The sequence below is a fragment of the Camelus dromedarius genome, chromosome 14 (genome assembly GCF_036321535.1).
Source record: "Camelus dromedarius isolate mCamDro1 chromosome 14, mCamDro1.pat, whole genome shotgun sequence".
NCBI lineage: Eukaryota > Metazoa > Chordata > Mammalia > Artiodactyla > Camelidae > Camelus > Camelus dromedarius.
The window spans coordinates 40,889,901-40,913,905 of NC_087449.1; the positions used below are offsets into that span (position 1 = coordinate 40,889,901).

At 34.0% G+C, this 24,005-nt stretch overlaps 1 protein-coding gene across 2 annotated transcripts in view; it reads left to right on the plus strand.

Annotated features, from left to right (window-relative positions):
* The window catches only part of FOXJ3 (forkhead box J3), a 120,206-nt gene that overhangs the window by 62,693 nt on the left and 33,508 nt on the right, over positions 1-24,005 (plus strand). For both annotated transcript variants that reach the window (XM_031464925.2, XM_064493678.1), the window contains exon 5: positions 12,483-12,566. In XM_031464925.2, coding sequence (XP_031320785.1) covers positions 12,483-12,566 — 84 coding nt within the window. The remainder of the gene's footprint in view (positions 1-12,482; positions 12,567-24,005) is intronic.

The window sequence follows — 24,005 nt, forward strand, 5'->3', positions numbered from 1 at the left end:
GGAATCTCCATACTGTTTTCCATAGTGGCTGCACCAAACTGCATTCCCACCAGCAGTGTAGGAGGGTTCCCTTTTCTCCACAACCCCTCCAGCATTTGTCATTTGTGGATTTTTGAATGATGGCCATTCTGACTGGTGTGAGGTGATACCTCATTGTAGTTTTGATTTGCATTTCTCTGATAATTAGTGATATTGAGCATTTTTTCATGTGCTTTTTGATCATTTGTATGTCTTCCTTGGAGAATTGCTTGTTCAGGTCTTTTGCCCATCTTTGGATTGGGTTCACTACAACTTTCTTACGCAACTTTGTGGTATATTTTTTTTCTAGTATTTTGCTTTTAGTCCATAAATACCTTTGTATTTAAAGCATGTCTTATAAACAGTAGGTAGCCATTGACTCTTGCTTTCTAAGTTCTAACAATCTCTGCCTTCTATTGGAATGCTTAGTATTGTATATATATTGTATATGAATATTCGTTTGGTTGCTATTTGTTTTTCTTTTGTTTCTGTGTTGTTTCATTTTTATAACCTTTGGGGTTAATCAAATACGTTATAGCATTCTATTTTATTTCCTCTAGTGACTTCTTAGCCGTGTTCCTTTTATTAATTTTTTGGTGGTCATTCTAGAGCTTCACAATATGTACTATTAACTTACCAAAATCTGTTTAGAGGCACTATTATACCACTTTTCACTTCACACCTTACACTTTTTACCACTTACTGCTTCCCTCTTCCCATCCATTTCACAGGTATAATAATAACCTTACAAGAATATAAGTCCATTTATCTACCCATCCATTTCTTTGTGCTATTTTTGTACTTGAATTATAAATCCTACCTTAGAATTTGTTTTATTTTCTTTAAAAAGTTAGTTGTGTTTTAAGGAAATTGTGTTGAAGAAAATATTTTTCCTAATTATTTACCTTTTCTGATGTTCTTTCTGTATATCCAAGTTTCGGTCTAATATCTTTCCTCTTTAGTCTAACAAATCCTTTGGCAATTCTTATAGTATGGGTCTGCAGGCAACAAATTTTGTAGGCTTTTGTATATCTGAAAGGGTCTTTATTTCATTCTCATACTCTTTTTGGGTGTGGAATCTTGAGTTTTTTGGATTTTCCCCACCTTGCAGAACTTTGAAGATGTTCCATTATCCTTCACCTCCATTATTTCCATAGAAAAATCAGCTGTCATTTATATTCTTATTCCCCTGTATGTTATATGCCCTTCTCCAACCCTACCCTCTCCTTGGTAGCTTTCAACATTTTTTCTCTATCTTTAGATTTAAGCAATTTAACTATGATGTTCCTCAGTGTAGTTTTCTTTATATTTATTTGTTTGGGATTTGCTAATCTAGGATCAACAAGAAGGAGTTTTCCTCCATATCTGAGATATTTTTGATTGTTATTTCTTTAAGAGAATTATGGCCCCTTTTTCTCTCCTTTCCTTTTAGTGTCCAATTAAAATGTGATAGAATGATACTGTTTCACAGGTCATTATAGTTTTCTTTATTCATTTTCCTCTGTTCTTTTTCTTTTCCTTAGATTGGATGATTTTTATTGATCTATCTTCAAGATCTCTGACTCTGACTTTATTCTTTCACATCTGGTGAACTTTTTATTCCAATTATTGGACTTTTTAATAGTAGAAGTTCAGTTTGGTCCTTTTTTATATATTAAGAGAAAATTGGTGAAATGACTTCAACCATTTGCTTTGATGCTGGAACATTAGGGCTTTTGTGTTGTCTCCGTCCAGTTTGTGGGCAGGAGACATGCCCAGGAGCTTCTGCTTCACTGTGGGTTTTTACAGTAAGAAGGTATGTAGTACTGTCCTGATCTGTATAGGGTTTAGGAACCCCCTGAACCTAATTCATTCTTTCATCTGATTTCCTTACATCATTGTTGATGTTTTGTGATTCTGGGTTTTTACATGAAAACAAAGTAATTAGAAGAAATGAGATTTTTAAAAATACTGTTTTTTAAAAAATGCTTATTTGTTATTTTATTTTGATTGGGGTGGGGGAAATAATTAGGTTTATTTATTTTTGAAGAAGATACTGGGGATTGAATCCACTACCTCGTGCATGCTAAGCATGCGCTCTACCACTTAAGCTGTACCCTCTCCCTAAAAAATAATATTTTAACAAGAAATAACTTGGATTACTGTGTCACCTCCAATTGGGCTCCTTCCTCTAATCTCTGCTTACCTTTGTTCCATCCATTACATTGCTGTCTTAGGTATGGTACACTGTATACACACAAACCTACCTCTGTTGCCACATTTTCAACTCCAGCCCTCATCTTTATGTCCCTAAACTTTATATTGATGCTGTACTCACCATTTTTCTTAGATTTATGATTCAATTAAATATTTTTTTTTTTTTGCCCATATTCTTTTTTATCAAAGTAGTCTTTCTATCTTACCCATCCTTTAATGCCCAGCTCAAATGTCAACATTACTCTGAAGGGAGGTAACCTTCCTTTTTCTTTTTCCTCCCTCCCTCCCTCCCTCCCCTCTTTCACCTCTCTTCTTTTTATTACCATAGTTCTTTGAACATACCACTGTTACAGCTCCTGAATGATGTAGCTGCTATCTGTATTTTAATCTGTTCGGTTCGATTGTGAGTTTTTTGTTGACAGTGATTGGGTCTTTTTCATTTTCATATACCCATAGCACTAGCATAATACCTGATACCTAATAGATGTTTCATAAACATTTGTCTTTTCCTAGTTAACTAAGAAGTAGCTGTTCTGTTCTTAAGGAAGCTTTTAAAATTGTGCATTCATTCTCTTCCTATTTTGGATTAAAGGCTGGTCTTTAGATGTTTTAGAAATTGTCACTTTGCTTCTTTTCACTCAGACCTTTTGTTTTGATCAGTAGGGCAGGGATCAAAACAACTTATTTCACTTCTCAATATTAACTCACATGTACTTTGAATTTGAGAGACTCTTCGGAATTCTTATTCTTCAGGTAGGCAAACTGCTTGACTTATCTGACATTAATGACTATTTAGAACTTTTATCAAGACTGACATGTTCCAAAGGAAAGCCAGGAAACAGTTTGAAATCAAGAGACTTGACTTCTTTCTGGGCAATATCACTAACTTTGCTTTGTGACAAGTGACTTTTGACTTTGTTGGCATACCACCGTGTTAGATTAGAGTTTCTTGATTCCTGTTTTTTTTTAATTAAAAATATTTTTTATTGAGATATAATTCATATACCATAAGTTTACCTTGTAAAAGTGTGTAGTTCAGTGGTTTTTAGTATATTTGCAAAGTTGTACAACTTTCACTACTAATTCCAGGGCATTTTCATTTTATCAGCCCAAAACAGAAACATTTCTCATTAATGGACACCCTGCCTCATCCTCCACGCTTCAGTAATTTACTTTTCGTCTCTACGGATTTGTCTCTTTGGACATTTTATATAAATGGAATCCTACATTGTGTGACTTGTTGTAGATGTCTGGCTTCTTTCATAGTTTAGCATAAGGTTTTCAGGATCATCTGTGCTGTAGCATATAGAAGTATTTTATTCCTTTTTATAACTGAATTATATTTCATTGTATATATATTTCACAGTTGTTTATCTGTTCATCAGTTGATGGACATTTGGGTTGTTTCCACTTTTGGCTATTACCGAAAATGCTGCTGAGATTATTTGTGGACAAGCCTTTGTATGGACATAATGTTTTCATTTCTCTTGGACGTGTTTTCATTTCTCTAGGAGTGACATTGCTGGGTCATATGTTTAATCTTTTGAGGAACTGACAGACTATTTTCTATGGCGGCTGCAGCATTTTATAGTCACAGTTATGAGGCTTCCAGTTTTTTCATATCCTTGCCAACACTTTTTATTGTGTGCCTTTTTGATTATAGCCATCCTAGAGTGTGAAGTGGTATCTCATTGTATTATGGTTCTGATTTGCATTGCCCTGATGGCAAATGATGATGATTTTTTTATGTGCATATTGGCTTGCTCTTTGATAGATATTGTAGGCAGTGAGAGATAATAGTAGAAGATTAATGCAAAATAAAGTCAAATAATGGAGGAGGGAACATTTCATATATATTTTATTTAACCCTCAGTATATCACCAGGGTCCATTGGACCCAATTTAGTTTTGAGCATCTATTTTGAGCAGTTTTAATTTGTTAAGATGATTATTTTATGACTTTTATTCTTTATATAAAGTATCTTCCAAAGAACAAGTAGAAAATTTATCATCATCTTAAGAATTACTTCATCATTGCCCATCAGTTTTTCTCCATCATGCCCAAATACTAAAATAACAAGAATACAGAAGAATGATTGAATGACCTAGAAGGGTGATACAGTAGTGAAATTGTCACTATTATCCTTCAGTTTTCTTATTGTGTTACCCAAAGTATTGCATCTTTCAGGAAGGCATAATAAAAGCCTATAGATGACATTTAATTCTAATCTTTTTCCTTTTAGTTTTCATTGAATATAGTTGAGAGTTTAGTTCTAAATACTGTACAGGCATACCTTATTTTATTATACTTGGCAGATACTCTGATTTTTACAAATTGAAGGTTTGTGGCAACCCCACTGAAAGTCTATTTGGCACCATTTTTTTCCAACAGCATTGGTTTACTTCATTTCTTTGTGTCACATTTTGGTAATTCTTACAATATTTTCAAACATTTTTATCATTATTATTATATTTGTTATGGTGATTTGTGATCTTTGATGTTACTATTATAATTGTTTTGGGGTGTTCTGAACTGCACCCATTTAAGACTGCAAACTTAGTTCATAAATGTTTGTATTCTGACTGTTGCACTCACCGGCCTTCATGTCTCTCTCCTTCTTTGGGCCTCCCTATTCCCTGAGACACACCAAGTTGTAATTAGGCCAATTAATACCCCTACAGTGGCCCCCAGGTGTTTATGTGAAAGGAAGACCCTCCACCAGCAAAAATGTTATGACTAGCTGATGGCTCAGATGATGGTTAGCATTTTTTAGCAATATAGTATTTTTTTAATTGAGGGATGTACATTTTTTTTAGACATAATGCTGTTGCACACTTAATAGACTACAGTATAGTGTAAACATTACTTTTACATGCATTGAGAAACCAAAAAAATCGTGACTGACTTTATTGTGATATTTATTTTATTGCAGTGGTCTGCAACTGACCCTGAAATATTTCTGAGGTATTCCTTTGGTACTTTTGTTGAAATTCATCATGGTGCGTTACTCAAGGGAAACTTTATGAGGAACTTGCCTAGAAGAATAGGACGTGAAAGAGACTGATGTCAGTATAGCTTAGGTAGGAGATAGAGTTAGTTCCTAAATCAGGTAAAACCAGGTGGCCCAGATAGTAGATTTAGCAGACACGAATTTCATAACAACCATTATAAATATGTTGAAAGAGTTAAAATATATTACAATAATTAATGAATGAAGAGATAGGGAATTTGAATACAGAAATGAAAACTATAAAAAGAACGAAATGAAACTTGTAGAGCTGAAGAGTGCAATAACTAAATGAGTAATTCACTGAATGGCCTTAATAGTGTATTGGAGACAACACAAAGAAAGATCAATTGATAAGGACATCTAAGAATTATAAATGTATGTGCCTAGAAATAGAGCTTCAAAAAAATCAAACAAAACCTCTCAGAATTAAAAACAGACAAATCCACAATCTTTTAATTTTGATATACTTGATGTATTATATAATCAGAATTATGTAAGTTTGAAGTGTACAACATAGTGATTCACAATTTCTAAAAGTTATATACTCCATTGTAAAATATTGGCTATATTCCCTATGCTGTACAGTATATACTTGTAGCTTATTTGTTTTATACATAATAGTTCATACCTCTTACACCCCTACTCTTGCCTTTCCTCTTCTGCCTTCCCTCTCCCCACTGGTAACCATTAGGTTGTTCTCTATATTTGTGATTCTCTTTCTTTTTTATTATATTCACTAGTTTGTTTTATTTTTTTAGATTCTACATACAAGTGGTATCATACAGTATTTGTCTTTCTCTGTCTGACTTATTTCACTAAGCATAATACCCTCTAAGTCTTTCCATGTTGTTGCAGATAGCAAAATTTCATTCTTTTTAATGGCAGAATAGCATTCACGATGGAATGGTATACACATCTTTATCCATTCATCTGTTGATGGACACTTAGGTTGTTTCCATATTTTGACTATCATAAATAATGCTGCTGTGAGCATTGGAGTGCGTGTATCTTTTTGAATTAGTGTTTTCCTTCCTTTTCCCTTCCTCCCTCCCTCCGTCTCTCTCTGTGTTTTCAGTATATACCCAGAAGTGGAATTGCTGGATCATATGGTAGTTCTACTGTTAGCTTTTGTCTGGGAACCTCCATATTGTTTTCCACAGTGGCTGCACCAATTTACATTCCCACCAGCAGTGTACAGGGGTTCCCTTTTCTCCACATCCTCTCCAACATTTGTTATTTGTGGTCTTTTTGGTGAGAGTCATTTTGACAGAAGTGAGGTGATATTTCATTGTGGTTTTGCTTTGCATTTCTTTGATGATTAGCAATGGTGAGCATCTTTTCATGAGCCTGTAGGCCATCTGTATGTCTAATTTGGTGAAATGTCTATTCAGGTCTTCTGACCATTTATTAATCGGGTTGTTTTTTGATACTGAGTTGTATGAGCTGTTTATATATTTTGTATATTAATCCCTTCTTAATTAGATGAAATCTTACAGAGTATGTTTTCTGACTAGCAGAATTAAGTTGGAAATAAAAAACAAAAAGATATTTAGAAAATCCCAAATGTTTAGGAATTAATATAGTTCTAAAGTACCTGTGGGTCGGAGGAGAAATCATAAGGGATAGAAAATACTTTGAACTGAATGATGAGAGCAGAAAATATCAAAATTTTAAATACTTTTGTTAGAAAAATCAAGAGGGTCTGAAATCAGTTACCTAAGCATGTACCTTCAGAAACTAGAAAAATAAAGGCAAGTTGAGTCCAGAGTAAGTAGAAGGAAGGAAATAATGGAGGTAAATCAATAAAATAGAAAATGAACAGTCAAAAAGCAATGGGTAAAACATTTAAGGAAAAAGCAATGCCAGTCTTACACAAACTCTTACAAAAAGCAAAAGTTAATGAAAGAACAGCTTTCATTACCATTAATTTCATAAGGTCAGCATCACTATGATACCAAAATCAGGCAAAGAAATAACAGGAACAGACCAGTATCTTTGTGAACATAGACCTGGTAATCTTTAACAAAATATTAGCAAATTAAATTCATTGATAATATAAAAAAGAGAATACATAATGACCAAGTGGGATTTGTCCCAGGAATGCAGTGCAGATTAAAATTAGAAAGCCAGTTGATTTTACTTACCGTGTGAGTAGAATACTGAAAAATCATATTATCTCAAGTGTAGGAAAAAATTGTGTGGCAAAATTTGATACTCCTTCAGCAAACTGAAATGAAAAAAGAATTTCCTTTGTTTGATGAAAGGCATCTATGAAAAGTCTATCATTTATATTGTATTTAATGATACGCCACTGAATGCTTTTCCTCTGAGACTGAGAACAAACAAGAATGCTTGCATTCACTGTTATTCTGCATTCTGTTAGAAGTCCAAGCCAGTGGAGTAAGGCATGAAAAAAATAGAAAACATCCAAGTTGAGAAAGAATAAGTAAAAGCTTTCTTTGTTTGCAAACAAGTTTATTGCTTGTGTCGAAAATCCTAAAGAGTCTATGGAAAAGCCACTAGAACTAGTAAGTGAGTTTAGCAAAGTCACAAGATTCAAGGTCAGTATAGTTTTTTTATACTACCAATGAATGGTTGGAAAATGAAGTTAAAAAAAGCAACTCCGTTTACAGTAGCATCCAAAATAATGAAATACTTTAGGGATATATTTTAACAAAATATATACAGACCTATTTACTGAAAACTATAAACCATGAAGAGAGAGAAAAGATTTAAATAAATGGAGAGATACAGCATGTGTGTGGAATAGAGAACTCGTTATTAGATGTTAGTCTTCCTCAGACTGATTTATACAGTTAGTTAAATCCCAATAAAAATCTTTGTGGACTTTTTTTTTTTTTTTTTTAAGAAATTGAGAAGGTGGTTCTCATAGTTGTGTGGAAATGCAAAGGACCCAGAATAGGCAAAATAATTTTGAAAAAAGCGAAGTTGTGGGACTTAACAGGGCTTGATTTCAAGGCTTTCTCTATAGCTACAATAATCAAAACAAAATGGTATTGGCATAAGGATAGACATGTAGATCAATGGAATGGAATAGCATTCAGAAATATATATATATATATATATACATATATATATATATATGTATATATATATATATATTCAGCAATTTTTGATAGAGATGCCAATGTAATTTAGTGGGGGAAAGATACGGTCTTTGCACAGAATGGTGTGTATCTTGGTGAATGAAAAATTTATATTGATCCTTACTTCATCTTTACACAGAAAGTTTAATGTAAATGGATCAGAGACCTAAACGTAAAAGTTAAGACTATAAAACTCCTAGAAGAAAACATGGGAGGAAATGTTTTCCATCTTGAAACAGGCAAATGTACATACATATTTTTAAGACAGGAGACAAACAGCACAGATTACAAAATGAAAATTGATAAATTGGACTTTTCTTTAAGACTTTTGCTCCTTAGAAGACACTGCTGTGAAAACAAATAGATAACCACAGACTGGGAGAAAATATTCACTATCTATATATCTGTATCTATATCTATATTTATATCTATGTATATTCACTCTGTCTATCTCTGACAGAAGACTCGCTATTTAAAAATTTCATCAAATTGTACATCTGAAATATGTGTTTACTATACAGGGACCATACCACAATAAAGGTGTTTAAAAAAATAAAAAGTTTAAAAAATGTATATAATGCAAATAACCAGAAGTTTTATAACCCCAGGAAAACATGCTGCAAAATTTATGAATAGCTGCTTTACAGAAGGTGATGGGACATGGATAGCAAATAAGCACATGCAGAGATGATTAGCAGCATTATTAGGGAAATGTATGTGAAAATCACTGAGGTACAACTGCACATCCACTAGAATGGTTGTAGTTGGAAAGACTTAAAATACCAAGTATTAGCAAAGACATGGAGCAGCCCAACTCATACATTGCTAATAATAGAGAATAGTGTGACAGTTTGAGTTTATTTATATGAAATTTTAGAAACTGCAAAACTGTGATAGGAAGCAGATCAGTGGTTGTATGGGACAGAGGTGAGAGCAAAGGAAGAACAACTGTTTCTTGAGCCACACAGAGGAGCTTTTCAGGGTGATGCAAATGTTCTTTCTCTTGATTTTGGTGTTGTATGAATGTATAGATTTGTCAAAACTCCTTTAACTGTATACTTAAAATGGGTGCACTATATTTTTTAAAAAGTATTTCAAATAAGTTGATTTTAAAAATAAAACCAGAAAGCAGAAAACTTTTGTTTCTCACTTGTGTCTCATGAACCTAGAGGAGTAGGCCCTACTCGGGAAAAATTGGGTAGAACTTGTGTTTGTTGATTGGCTATATTTAAGCAGTTCAGTTTTTGTGAGAAAATTGTTTAATAAGGAAGAACATAGGTAACTGCTTTTTAAAGGTAGTTGAAGAGGACTTTTTTGTTGTAAAACATATGCAACATAAAATTTACCATTGTAATCATTTTTTAAGTGTGTGGTTCAGTCACATTAAGTACATTAATGTTATTGTGCAGCCATCACCACTGTTCATCTCCAGAAGTTATTCATCTTCCCAAACTGAAACTCTGTACCCATTAAACAGTAGTTTCCCATCCTCCCTCCCCCATCTCCTGGCAACCAGCATTCTACTTTCTGTCTCTATGATTTTGACTACTCTAGGTACCTCATGTAAGTAGAATCACACAGTATTTTCTTTTTTGTGACTGACTTATTTCACTTTACATGATGTCTTCAAGGTTCACTCCTGTTATAGCATACACATGCCAGAATTTCCTTCCTTTTAAAGACTGAATAATATTCTATTGTATGTATATGCCATATTTTATTTATCTGTTCATCATCAATGGGCACTTGGGTTGCTTTCACATTTTAGCAATTGTGAATTACTTGCTACGAATGTGAGGATACAAATGTCTATGCACATCCCTGTTTTTGAATCTTTTGGGGGTATACCTAGAAGTGAAATTGATGGGTCATATGGTAATTCTCTGTTTAATTTTCTGAGCAACTGCCATCCTGTTTTCTTCAGTAGCTGTACCACTTTACTTTCCTACTAGCTCTGCACAAGAATTTCAGTTTCTCTATATCACCACCAACACTTGTTATTTTCTGGGGTTTTTTGTTTTTGTATTTTTTGATAGTAGACATTGTAATGGGTGTCAGATGGTATGTTATAGTTTTGATTTGTAAAGGGAAATTTTAAGTCATTTAATCCAAACCAGTGATTTCGCAGATGAAACTCATATAATAGGTTAGCAAGAGCCACTAGGTGGACAATTTTACAACTTCTTTTGTGAATCATTTCAACTGTTAGTGTTTGTATTTGGGCATTCAGGGTTTTTATAAGTACATAATGGAAAGGGTTAGGCTTATGAACAATGTTTTTCTCTTGTTGATCTCTTTGTGATAAGCTACAGCCAGTCATTTTGTGTGGAAGGACAGATGCGTATTTGTTTTTCGTTGTTTTATTAAATAATTGAATAACAAATTTGTTATTTGGACAGTGAGTAGTTTCCCAGGCTAGTACAAATATACACATCCATGCAAAACAAACTAAACACTGAAATTTATCATTTCCATGAACAGTGGTTTTTAAACTGTTGTCCATTGAGTTGGGTATTTTTCTTCCTGCTTCACTTTCAACTTTTGTTAACTGATTGTAGAACTTTTTCCCACTTTGTTTACTTTGAAACTTGCTAGCCTAAACCATACTCATGAAATCAGTGATTTAATTTTTAGTGCTTAATTTCTCTAGCATTTACATTTCACATGGTTCTTGGCAAATTTACATCATGTCTAGTAGGCTCATTAGCTGAAATGTAGTGACCACTTAGAAAGGATAAGTAGAAGAATGCAACAGTACGGCTATGTGATGAAGTGAGTGCTAAGGTCTGGTACAGCCTAAATTAGGACCTGGGGAGACCTGGCATCATACCCTGTACTGTGACATTCTTGGCACAATTTATTCAGCATCTTCCCCCCCCCCATTTTAACAAGTGTTTGTTGAGTACTTGCTCTGTGTCTGACACTGTGCCTGGCACTGGGGGTATAGAAAAGAGTCTCTACACTTAGGGAGTTAGTAGTATGTAAGGGATACAGACCTATAAATAAAATTGTAATGTTAAGTGCAGTCAGTGGTCTAAATGTATAAATAGTATAGAGATCTTGCATCCTTCTGGAGAGAGTGATGAATTCTTGAGTATGCTCCTCTGAGCATCAGAAAAGGATTCCTTCAGATAATATCTGAGCTAAATTTTGAGTTTGTCATTGGTAAGGTGGATATTATAGGCAAGGAGATCAGTATGTAGGGCAGGCACAGATGCATGAACAAACATGGTATGTTTAAGGGAGTATAAGCAAATAATTCATGTTGGTCACAGAGTGTAAGAATTGATAGATGAGAACTGTATTTCCCCCATTGTAAAATATTGCCTGGAAAAGTAGTCTAGGAAGATTAATGAAAGGGTAATAGACACAAAGATTAAACTTGATTCTGGTCCTGGCTCTCATATCCTTGGTTGCACAGACCATGTTTCTCTTTCTGAGTTTTGGTCTCCTCATTTGTATATGTGCAAACTATGTGATCTGTGCTCTTCAAAAAAATTTTTTTAAAGAAGTCACAATTTCGCAGTGCCTGGAACACAATAGGTCCTCAATATATATTTTCAAAAGAGTGATCTGAGAACTTGTATTAAAAAGTAAGAGGATAAATAGTTAAAATTAATTACAACAGAATAAGCAATAAAAGATTTATGTATAGACTGTTGCTCCTCAGAATGTATTTACTGTATAAAATGTGGTTAAGAAATTTGTCTTTATAAATTGTTTCACTTACTTGTTTATATTTGTGAGGTCCCAGGGTTTAGAAACTATAGTATCTTTGTATATAAAATTCTACTAGACTTGAATGTCATATACTTTTGTAGTTATCTATGTGTTCAATTAAGAATTAGTATATATTTTTTAAAAATGTGTTCAGTTGATCATTTCTCTTTTTAGTTTGACTGTGGCAGATTTCTTGGACTTGGCTTCTTCGGATTGTGATTTTTTTTTCTCTTTAATAATCATTACAAATGGAGTTTCTTTCTCATAAAAACTTTACTTTTTTCAGCTTAAAACAAGTGTTTCTTCTCATGCTATTTTTTCGTTGTATCTGCAAAATGTTTGCTTTTGAAGCAGGATTGTAAAAGTCCATTTTAGTGTTAACAGAGTTGCTGTAATAATACTGTTAACATAATTTATTTCTTTACCTTTAGGGGTCCTATTGGGCAATTGACACCAATCCGAAGGAAGATGCACTGCCTACTCGGCCAAAGAAGAGAGCGCGATCTGTAGAACGGGTAAATTTAGTATGATGCAGTTATTATGTCAGAAATATAGATCTTAAAATTTCATTTCAGTTACCCTAAGTATGACCATAATGAAGGTAATATTTTATTTGGATAGCATTTTCTATTTTTTTTTTCAAGCACTTTCAGACTTTATTTGATCTTAACTCTGAGTTAGGTGGACAGTTAAGGAATTAAGTAGTTTTTTCTTGTTGTTATTTGTTTTCATTTGTTTGGTAATTAGGGCACAGCTGTTGTCTAACTGAGGCTGGAATCCAGGTCTCTTGAGTTTTAATTTGGAATGCTTTCCTCTGCATCTACAATATTGAGGACTGGTTTTATAGAACAAAACTATTTCCTTTCACTGCAGTTTATCAGTCTGATTGTATTGAATTTTCCTGGTTATCCTCAAATTTTCTTTTCCTGCTTCCAACCATGTGATAATTATTTTATACATAAAAACTTTCAGTATGTGTTTCTTTTTAAGATATTTCGTACTTGTGAATTCACGGTTAAAATTAAGTTGCAAGAATGAAAGAGGTAAGGAGCTCCAGTTGATACCCTGAGTAGTTTGTTGTAACATTTGTAGTCAAAACTTTGGCTGTAGGTCAGACATGAACTTTACCTTTCAGCTTTTCTTGCTCTGCATTTCTAACGTCTAAACTGACACACACACACATACACCAGCCTACCCTACTATTCTTCAAGAGCCATTTCAAATGTTAACTACATTGTAATGCTTTTTCATACTTCTTCTTTTATATTCTTATGGAATTTTTACAAAGTTCTTTTATAGAACTTCTTATACTTTTTAGAAATTGTTTGTTTCTATAGTTGTCTCCTTGCTGGACTGCAGTCCCGTAAGGAAAGAGAAAATATGTTTGTATCTCCAGTGTTAGTGTTTTTCACAGCTTATAATAGATATCAGTAATTGCAGAATAAATCAGGACAAAGGGAATAAGACAAGATAAAGGAAATTTAAGAATAAGAAGATGAAGTTGGTCAAATAAATTTGTTTTCTGCCCATTCCTGATAGAGAGAGAAAACTTCTTGACCTCAAAGATAAGGACCTTAAGCTGTGTTTAAGTTGGGATCGGGTAAGCCAATGAAGTATCGCAACAAGGGGGTTTAGTCAGGCAGATTTTTGGTGCCAGCAAAGGGAATTCAGTACTCCAGTTACCAGACTCTACAGAATTGAAAATGAACTCTTAGGCCAGACCACTTTTTGGTTTTAAACAAACCAAAGCTTAAGAAGATAAAGTTTATTTGTATTGGTGGCACAGTCTCCTGGTACCAGAGTTTTAAGATAGAGATGTCGATGAGCTGTGTATGTAATGGTTTGAGAGGGGATGAACCTCACTTCCCGCCTGTGAGCTTCTGCCTTTTAAAACAGACTTAGCACGTGGCCTTTAATTGTGTGAAAATGTGGAGTACAAAATATTTAGCATCCATTGCCAAAATTTGAAGGAATTGGAGAAAAATCCATGTTGTTTAAGCCAGAGCATTAGCAATGATGTGTATCTTGAGGGGCTGAGTAATTGTGGTCTTCTTTACCATTTGCTTTCTTCTTTTGAAGTTCCTGGAACTTGAATTATTTTTGGAAATTTGAATCGATAGTTGGGTTGACAACTGTGCATTCCTTTTAGATATTAAGCCTGGCTTTTATATTCTGTTACCTTGTTTCATAGTTCTTAGAGCAATTCTTTATTTCTGAGAGCCCATATTGTCAGTTTTATAATGCAAGTCTAGAAGTATAGGCTTCTGATTACAGAATTATATTTTATATACTAATAAGCATGTATCCTGGAATGTGCATTTTGGATATATATTTTCTGTATTTTCTGCTGTTTATCTTTTTTAGGTTTAAAGCATGTAAAAGCTTCAACGGTTTGCCTTTGTAGTATATAGTTCCATAAAATATTCAGTACCAGAACCTTTTAGTTAGTATATTGATACTTATTTTGGCCTGAGCTATGTGCTGGTTGCTACTATTAGGAACCTATAGAAAGACAACAGCTGTAAGCAGAGTATGTATAGTCAGGGAGACAGATACTGTTTAACAAATACTCTGAAAGAAAATGTTCTTAGAAGACATAATTTTGTGTCTTGATAAACTAATGTGTCTATTTTTTCATTTAGAGGCTTTTTGGGGCATGAGAGGGTAGTACTTTTATTAGGACAAAGTTTGTATTTCAGTATACTCATATTTAAGTAACCATTGGGTTTTATGTAAAGAAATGCCTAAGACAGTCAGATAGTGAATATGATTTTTATACATTTAAAGTTTTGTTAAAAACTAAACATTATTTTGTTATAACAACCTGAGCTAAGATAACAGCATAATAATAATAGATAATTGAGTTTATGTGCTAGATTTTTTAAAAAGAATTTTATGTATATTAACTCATACAATTTTTATAGTAGCTCCAAATGTTCAAACTGACAGGCACAGATGTTAAGTTGCCCAAGGATACTAAGGACAGTAAGTTCCAAGGCCAGGATTATGAACTCAGGTAGTCTGCCTTCAGAGGCTGTGCTGTTTACAACTGTACTGTACTGCCACTAGCATTTGCTGTGCCAGAAATCACAACACTGAATCAGATTTCTTTTTATATATGCATATCTTATTGTGAGATAGTGGTCCTTTTTTTTTTTTTTAGAACTGAATACTAGTTTTTTTCCTTTAATGTTATTTTAAAGATTTTTAAAATTGAAATATAGTCGATTATAATATTATGTTAGTTTCAGGTGTGCAACAGTGATTCATTATTTTTATAGATTATACTCCATTTAAAGTTATTATAAAATAATGGCTATGTTTCCTTGTTCTATATAATATAACCTTGTTGCTTATTTATTTTATATGTAATAATTTCTATCTTTTAATCTCATACTTCTGTCTTGGCCCTCCCCCTTCCCTCTTCTCACTGGTAACCACTAATTGGTTCTCTGTATCTGTGAATCTGTCTCTGTCCCCTCCCCCTCACCCAGATTCCTTTATTTCTGTAGATGAAAATAAAAATACATTGGTGGAACTTATCAAAGATCAAACTCCTCTTCAGTTTTTCTTTCTTCTGTTGATGTCCATACTATTAATTTTACTACCATGAAAAGTTGTGCATTTTAACCAGGAAAATGCTGTACATTGTGAATAAAGTTTGTTAGAAAAAAAAATGACACTCCAAATGATACATTTTTTTCCTCAGTCATAGAGTGTTTCTGTTTTGTTATATACATTTGTTTGTTTTATTTTTTTAGATTCCACATATACATGGTAACATAGAATATTTGTCTTTCTCTGAGTTATTTCACTAAGCCTGATACCCTCTGGGTTCATACATATTATTGCAAATGGCAGAATTTCACTCTTTTTTATGGCTAAGTAATATTCCTATTATATATATATATTATATATATATATATATAGTGTGTGTGTGTGTGTGTGTATGTATACTATTTCTTTATCTATTCATCTGTTGATGGACCCTTAGGTTGCTTCCATATCCTGACTATTGTAAATAAGGCTGCTTTGAACATTGAGGAGCATATACCTTTTCAAATTAGTATGTTTGTTTTCTTCAGATGTATACCTGGGAGTGGGATTGCTGATCATATGATAGTTCTCTTTTTTTAGTGTTTTAAAGAACTTCCATACTATTTTCCATAGTGGCTGTACAATTTACAGTCCCACCAGCAGTGTACTAGGGTTCCCTTTTCTCCACATCCTCACCAGCATTTATTTGTAGACTTTTTGGTGATAGCTATTTTGATAGGTGTTCCGTGGTAGCTCATTGTGGATTTGATTTGCATTTCTCTGATGATTAGTGATATTGAATATTTTTTCATGTGCCTGTTGGCCATCTGTATATCTTCTTTGGAAAAACACCTGTTTAGGTCTTTTGCCCATTTTTCAGTTGGGTTGTTTGGTTTTTGAGGTTGAGTTGTATGAACTTGTTTATATATTTCGGATATTAACCCCTCATTGATTATATCATTTGCAAATATTTTCTTCCATTCAGTATATTGTCTTTTTGCTTTGTTGGGGGGTTTCTTTGTTGTACAAAACCTTTTAAGTTTAACTAAGTCCCATTTGGTTGTTTTTGCTTTTGTTTCCTTTCCCTTGGGAGATATCCAAGATAATATTGCTATGATTTATGTCAAATAGTGTTCTGCCTATGGACTCTGCCAGGAGTTTTATGGATTTTGGTCTTATGTTTAGGTCTGTAATCCATTTTGAGTTTTGTGTATGTTTTGTGGAAATGTTCTAATTTCATTCTTTTACATGTAGCTGTTCAGTTTTCCCAGCATCACTTATCAAAGAGACTGTCTTTTCTCCATTGTATATTCTTGCCTCCTTTGTCATAGATTAATTGATCATAAGTGTGTGGGTTTGTTTTGGAGCTCTCTATTCTGTTCCTTTGATCTATGTGTCTGTTTTTGTGCCACTTCCTTGCTGTTTTTAGGTCTTTCACTTCCGTGGTTAAGTGTATTCCTAGATGTTTTATTCTTTTTGTTGGAGTTTTTAATGATTCATTATTAGTATATAGAAAAGCAACAAATTTCTGTATATTAATCTTGTATCTTGCAACTTTACTGAATTCATTTATTAGTTCTAATAGCTTTTTGCTGGAGATTTAGGATTTTTTACATATAGTATGTTGTCACCTGCAAATAGTGACAGTTTCACTTCTTACCTTCCAATTTGGATGCCTTGTTTTGTTTTGCTTTTTTTCTTGTCAGATTGCTGTGGCTAGGACTTCCAGTATTATGTTAAATAGAAGTGGCGAGAATGGGCCACTTGTTCCTGATTTTAGAGGCAATGCTTTCAGCTTTTCACCATTAAGTATGACATTAGCTGTGGGTTTGTCATGTGTGGACTTTATTATGTTGACATGTATTCCCTCTGTACCAACTTTGGTGAAGGATTTTATCATGAGTGGATGCTGAACTTTGTCAGATGCTTTTTCTCCCTCTATTGAGGTGATCATGTGATTTTTTAATCCTTTCTTCTGTTAATGTGGTTTGTCACATTGATTTGCAAATATTAAGCCATCCTTGCATTGCTGGAATAAATCCACTTGATCATGGTTTATGATCCTTTTTATATATTGTTGAATCCTATATTCATAAGAGATACTAGCCTGTAATTTTCGTTTTTTGTAGTGTCTTTGTCTGGTTTTGGTTAATGGTCCTTGATTTTAAGAGAATCTCCCACACTTACAATTACATAACAAATATTATAAATGACAGAACAAGTACCAAGTAATTAATCAAGCAGCGATAACTAAAGTGACTTGAAATCGATAATACTGTTCTGGGAGGGCCTCTAGGAAGAAGAGTGAGACTTAAAATGTTGATGCAGAAGTGTAACTTTTTTGCATAGAAAATAGTAAAGGGTGTTCAATTTGGAGAAAACAACTTACATGCTTGACTGGTAAGTAAGTACAGGTAGACATAATTGAGGACCCTTTTAATTAATATGAAGAACTTTGGCTAGGGTGTGGGCATTTAGATGAGGGGTAGAAAGATTTGGGTAGAAAGCCTAAAGGGATCAAGGAAGTTATTTTGTTGAGCCTGTAGTGTTGAGAAAGAAATGAGAATAGTTAAGACACCGCTCTTCAGAAGTTACTCATTGCAGGAGAAAGATGCTGTAGGGGAGGAAAAAGAAATTTCCCTCTACCTTCTAGGTTGTTGGCTGAGACCCTGTATAATTTAAAAAAAAAAAAAAACAACAGATTAATAGGAGAAAAACAAATTTACTACCTGTGTACATATAGGAAGCCCCACAAAGATATGGGAGTCAAAGGCAGAACTTTGTGCTGTAGGAAAACTTTCTGGCTGTCTTAGGAGATTTTCCTGTTGATAGAGGATACCTGTCATGATTCGAGTTCCCTAAAAAGTTGACCAAAACTGGAGCCCTGATAGTTTAGTGGCGATCCTAGGAAAGTGGGGCAGTTACCAAATCAGGTACCACTGTGAGCACTTAGAGCTCAGTCCACTGGTGAACTCTGGGCTGCAGTTTCAAACTAGGGGACAGTGAGCTAGGATATTTATCCATCACCTCTTCTCCCTCATTGAATGGCTAATACTTCTAGGGACATTAGCTTTTGTGCACTTCTGGCCTGCACTGCACAAAGCAAAGCATGCTCTACAACCAGGAAAAGAAAACAAAACAACCCTCAAGCAGAGAATTACAAATGTTTGTACAAATCAGCCTTCAGAGTGGAGAGATGAATGTGGAAGGGTAAGATTGGGTTCTGACATTTACTACGTCTTTCCTTCTTTTCTGTTGGTGAAGTGTATATTTGTGTGTCAGACCTGTGTGTACCCTGTTTTGTTTTTTCTCCACAGCTTCTTACATTTTCATAACCTTTGACTTATTTCAGTAAATTGAATCCCAACCAAGAAAATTACTTTAAAAAACACCTTTTGTCTCTTTGGGGTGTGTATGGGCACAGCTGTTCCTCTTAAATTAGTAGACTGAAGGTATATCTTTGGCGATAAACCTTTGCCAAAGTAAAGTGAAAATCTCTTCTTGGTCACTGCTTAGTGTTTGCCTAAGTGCCTCATTCAGAATTTTAAAATGTAAGTGGATGAATTTAGTACTGTTACAGAAGCAGATGAAATGACTCTATGTAACTGTTGCTTGTGGGTAGTGAGGTCATATGTTTACTGTGTTTCTGTTGTATGCTTAAGCATAGATAAGGTATCTTGAAGGAATTTTAAGTAGGAAGTAATGCCCCTGTTAGAAATGTAAAGTTTCTGAACATTTTAAAGCTGGGAGTTAGGGTGGGGTGCTGGCTGCAGTAGTAAATTCTTTTTAAAAAAAAACAAAACAAACCCCCCCCCCAAACAAATACCCTTTAGATTGTGTTGTATTTTAGCAGCACTTAATGATCTGAAGTTCCTTTGTGAGTTTAAGAACATAATAAAATTATGAGCAGAATGAAGTCATGTTACAAAGTCATGAGGTACCACTTTTATCAAGTACAAGATTTAGGGGAAATATTATTAGCCTGCAAATTAGGAGACCTAATTTTAAAGTTATATGTTATAACTTAAATGCTTAATTTTTTGGCAGTAGTTTCTTTGTATAAAAATATAAGCTCTACAGATCTGGGAGAGACTCCCTTCTGAAATCCCGTGAGTACAAAGGCTCTAGGTAGAAACATACTTGGCATGTGGAGAAATAACAAGGTGCCTCCGTGGGTAGTTTAGAATGTGTGAAGAGGGAGGGATATTAGGACTTGATGTCAGAGAAGTAGATGGTGGAAGCTGGAGGAAAATTGTGTAGGGTCTTTTATGCCTATAAAGGCTCAAGTTTTATTCTGAGTGAGGTGGAAAGCCATTGGAGGGATATAAGCAAAGCAGTGACATAATGTGACTTACATTTTGACAATATCACTCTAGCTGCTATGTGGAGTATAAGCTGTAAGAACAAGGGTAGAAGCAGAGCAATCAGGAGGAAATTGCTGCGGATAGTTTTGCTTAAATCTTCTAATGAATTGTTGTGGAAATTATTTGAGCGCATAAAGGCTATGCAGGTGTATAAACTCACTGTCCTAAACATGTTGGCCTCTGCAAAAAACACGTAACCTGCAATTATCCAGCTGTTGTTGAAACAAAAATGAGGGAATACACACAGCTTTTTCTTGAAGTTAAGAGCTTAATTACGTGTTTTAGTTCAAAGGCGATTACAGATTTAATCAGGAATCTAACTGGAGGATGGATGGATGAATAGAAAAAGAGAACATTCTTCCAGGCAGGACATTGTGCATCTTGCAGCATATTTGAGATTGTCGTCATTGTGTTGTTATTTGTGACTCAGTTTCTTCCATTGTTATATAGGGTGGTTTTGTTGATTGAATGATCCCCCTCTGTGTGCCTTCCTTCTCTGAGGCTGAGTCTAAATGAGGGATGGTTCATTTAAAGATATAAGTGAGCAGAGGAAGGAATGCAATCTACATACCTACTCTTAGAACTCAGGGAACTGAAAAAACATTTATTTCAATTGGACAAACATGTACTGAGTGTATGTTACGTGGGAGGCACTACATTTTGCCTCCAAAAGATATGTAGAAATGGAATTTCCTGAGAGTTTTAAAGAGGGAGAAATGCTCTCCAGTTAGTTGTAGATCAGGAAGTGTTTCATAAGGGGTCATTTTGATGAATAGATTGGATTTAGTTTTTTGTTTTTTTACAACACTTTGAGAGATCATGTATGTACATTTAGTTGAATGTTTGAAGTTTACAATTTAAGGATTTTTGACATTTGAAATTACTAGTTGACACTGAACATTTCTGTCATGCCCAAAAGTTTCCTCATGCCCCTTTGTAACTTGTGTTTCCCTTAATTCTTTATCCCCAGGCAAACCAGCCTGGGGAGAATTGACATCTTAACAGTATTGATTTTTTTTCCAAGCCATGAAAGTGTAGTATCTTTCTATTCATTACGTCTTTAATTTCTTTTAGGAATGTTCTTTTAATTTTCAGTATAGAGGACTTGGATGTTTCCAGTTAGATTTAATTCTGAATATTTGTTTCTCAATGCTATATATTTTAAAATCCATTTGCCAATTGCTGCTAGTAATAAAAATGTGATTATTTTTTGTATATTAACCTTGTATCCTACAATCTTGTTAGTTCTAGTACTTTTTGAAGATGCCTTGGGATTTTCTGTATAAACAATTATGTCATCTGCAAATAGGTAATTTTTCTGTGCCTTCCACTCCTCTTCCCCATCACTTCCTAGAAACTTACTTCAGTGACCAGAATCTCCAGTATAGTATTAACTAGAAGTGGTAAAAGTGGGCATCCTAACTTAATTTCCATTCTTAGGGGGAAAGTGTTCAGTGTTTCACCCCTAAGTATGACATAAACTATAGAGCTTTTGTAGATGCCATTTACCAGGTTGAGAAAGTTCTCTAGTAAGCCCAGTTTGGTAAGAGTTTTTATCATGAATGGGTGTAGAATTTCATCAGACGCTTTTTCTGTACCTATTGAAGTGATTATATGGCTTTGCTTCTTTATTCTGTTCCCATGTTGAATTATATTGATTGCATTTGGAACGTTAAATCTTGTATTCCTTGGATAAACCCTACTGAGTCATGATATATTATCCCTTTAACATATTCTTGAGTCCATTTTGCTAATATCTTAAGGATTTTTGCCGCTGTGTTCATGAGGGATATAGATTTATAATTTTCTTTCTTTGTAATGTCAACTGAAAAGAATGCACAACCCAGAAGTTGAGAATTACAGTTTTATTTGGTGGACTTGCTGAGGGCTTAAGCCCAGAAGGCAGCCTCTCAGATAGCTCTGAGGGACTGCTCTGAAAGTTAAGGGGAAGGCAGGATATACAGGAGTTTTTGCAACAAAAACCAGGTGGTTGGAACATCAAAAGATGATTGTTAATTAAAGAAAACGAAACATCTCAAGTTAATGAATTTAGTGCTTCTCTTTTTATGGGAAAATGCAAGAGTCTGGGCTCATTGAAATCATTCCTTTGATATGCACTGTAACTAGGGCCAACATCCTCTTTTTCTCCATCCTAAATCCCCTCATGGTGCACAGTCCAGAGACTGCAGTGGCTCCTGGCTTGATGGCCTCAACATCCTTTTTTTTTTTTTTTTGTAGTGATAGGTGACACTTTTCTTTGCCCCTTTTCTCACCATTCCCTGTAGTTGTAATACATATTACATCTGCCAGTATTGATGATCTTGCAAGATAGTTCTATAAGTTTTGCCTTAAGTAATTATATGTGATTTTTAAAACCTAGGAGGAAAGCAGTGGTCTTTTTTATTTACCTAGATCTTTACTATTTCTTATACTTACATTCATTCCTCAAGGTCCAAATTTCCCTCTGCTGTAATTTCCCTTCAGCCTAATGAACTTTCTTATGTTGCAGATCTCCTGGCAACAAATTCCCTTAGTTTTTGTTTCTCTGAAAATGTACATTTCTAAAGAATATATTCATAAGATATACAGTCTGTATTGAAAATTTTTTTCTTTTTGTACTTCAAAGATGTTCACTATCTAATGACTATCATTTTTTTGAGAAATCCAGTTATTTTCCAATCAGTGTTGTTCTGTATGTGATGTCATTTTTCTCTGGCTGCTTTCTTCCTTTATTGTTCAATAGTTCAATTATGATATATCCAAGTATGATTTTTTTTCCCCTTGAATTTATCCTGTTGGGATTTACTGAGCTTGGTTCTGTAAATTTGTCTTCTTAGTAAATTTCCAAAGCTTTTAGTCATCATTTCTTCCATATTTTTTCTACCATTTTCTTTCTTTTCAGTCTTTCTGGAACTATAATTATATATGTTAGACCTTTTGAGATTATCCCATAGCTTTCTGAAGCTGGTTTTTTCCTTGTTTTTTTTTTTTAAATCATTTTTCTTTTTATTTTTTAGATTGGGTAATTTCTGTTGATCTACCTTAGAGTTCACTGATTCTTTCCTGTTTGATCTCCATTCAGCTATTAATCCCATCCATTGGCTTCTAAAATTCAGATACTTTTCATTTGTAAATTTTTGTTCTGTTTTGATATTTTTTATTTCTCCACTGAGATTTCCATTATTTTTTAATTCAGATTTTTCCCCTTTATCTCATTGAGCCTAATTATAATAGCTACTTTAAAATCCTCTCTCATAATTCCAACATCTTAGTCTTCTTGTGGTGGGGCTTCTGTAGATTGTCTTTTCTCTTGCAAATGATTTTCATTTTCCTGTTACTTGTGTGTCATGTAATTTTGGTTTATATCCTGGACATTCACTACCATTCTGGAAGTGGAACTTGATTGGGTAGGATTTTGACAAGGGAGGTATGAGAAACCTCCAGAAAGGATCTTTCACAAGCTGACTAGTTCCACCTAGATTAGATCCATTGATACTTTTATTTGTCCACAATTTGGATTTTGGCTGCAATAGTAATAGTTACCCAAATACATTTTGGGATACCTAGATCCCAAATTAAATTAGCTTTACTAATCAGGCTACTGTCTGTTAATAACATAGAATCAGTGTACCTACAAATAAAAATATGTACTATACTATTGAGCATATCAAAGCATGTAATGAGAATGTCCTTTATTCTCTTGATTGAACCGGATTTAAGTATCCATGAAGAATATCTAATTAAAAGATTCTTTAAAATTTACTCTCTAATTTATAGTATCTAAAGCTATGAATCTAGCCTTGTGGGACTACAGTGCCTCAAACCAAAGTTGTCCCCTTTTCCATTAATCACTGTTGAATATTCCTATCAGCAGATCCTTAGCATCAGTAGTAGATATATTTTAATAGTCATCATAGCAGCTAGCACTTACTGTGCATTTCAGGTACTGTGCTAAGTGCTTTACATAAATTATCTCAATACTCTTAACAAACTTCTAAAGGAAGTGACATAATCATTTTATAGGTGAGAAAAAGAGCGTAAAATTTGAATAAT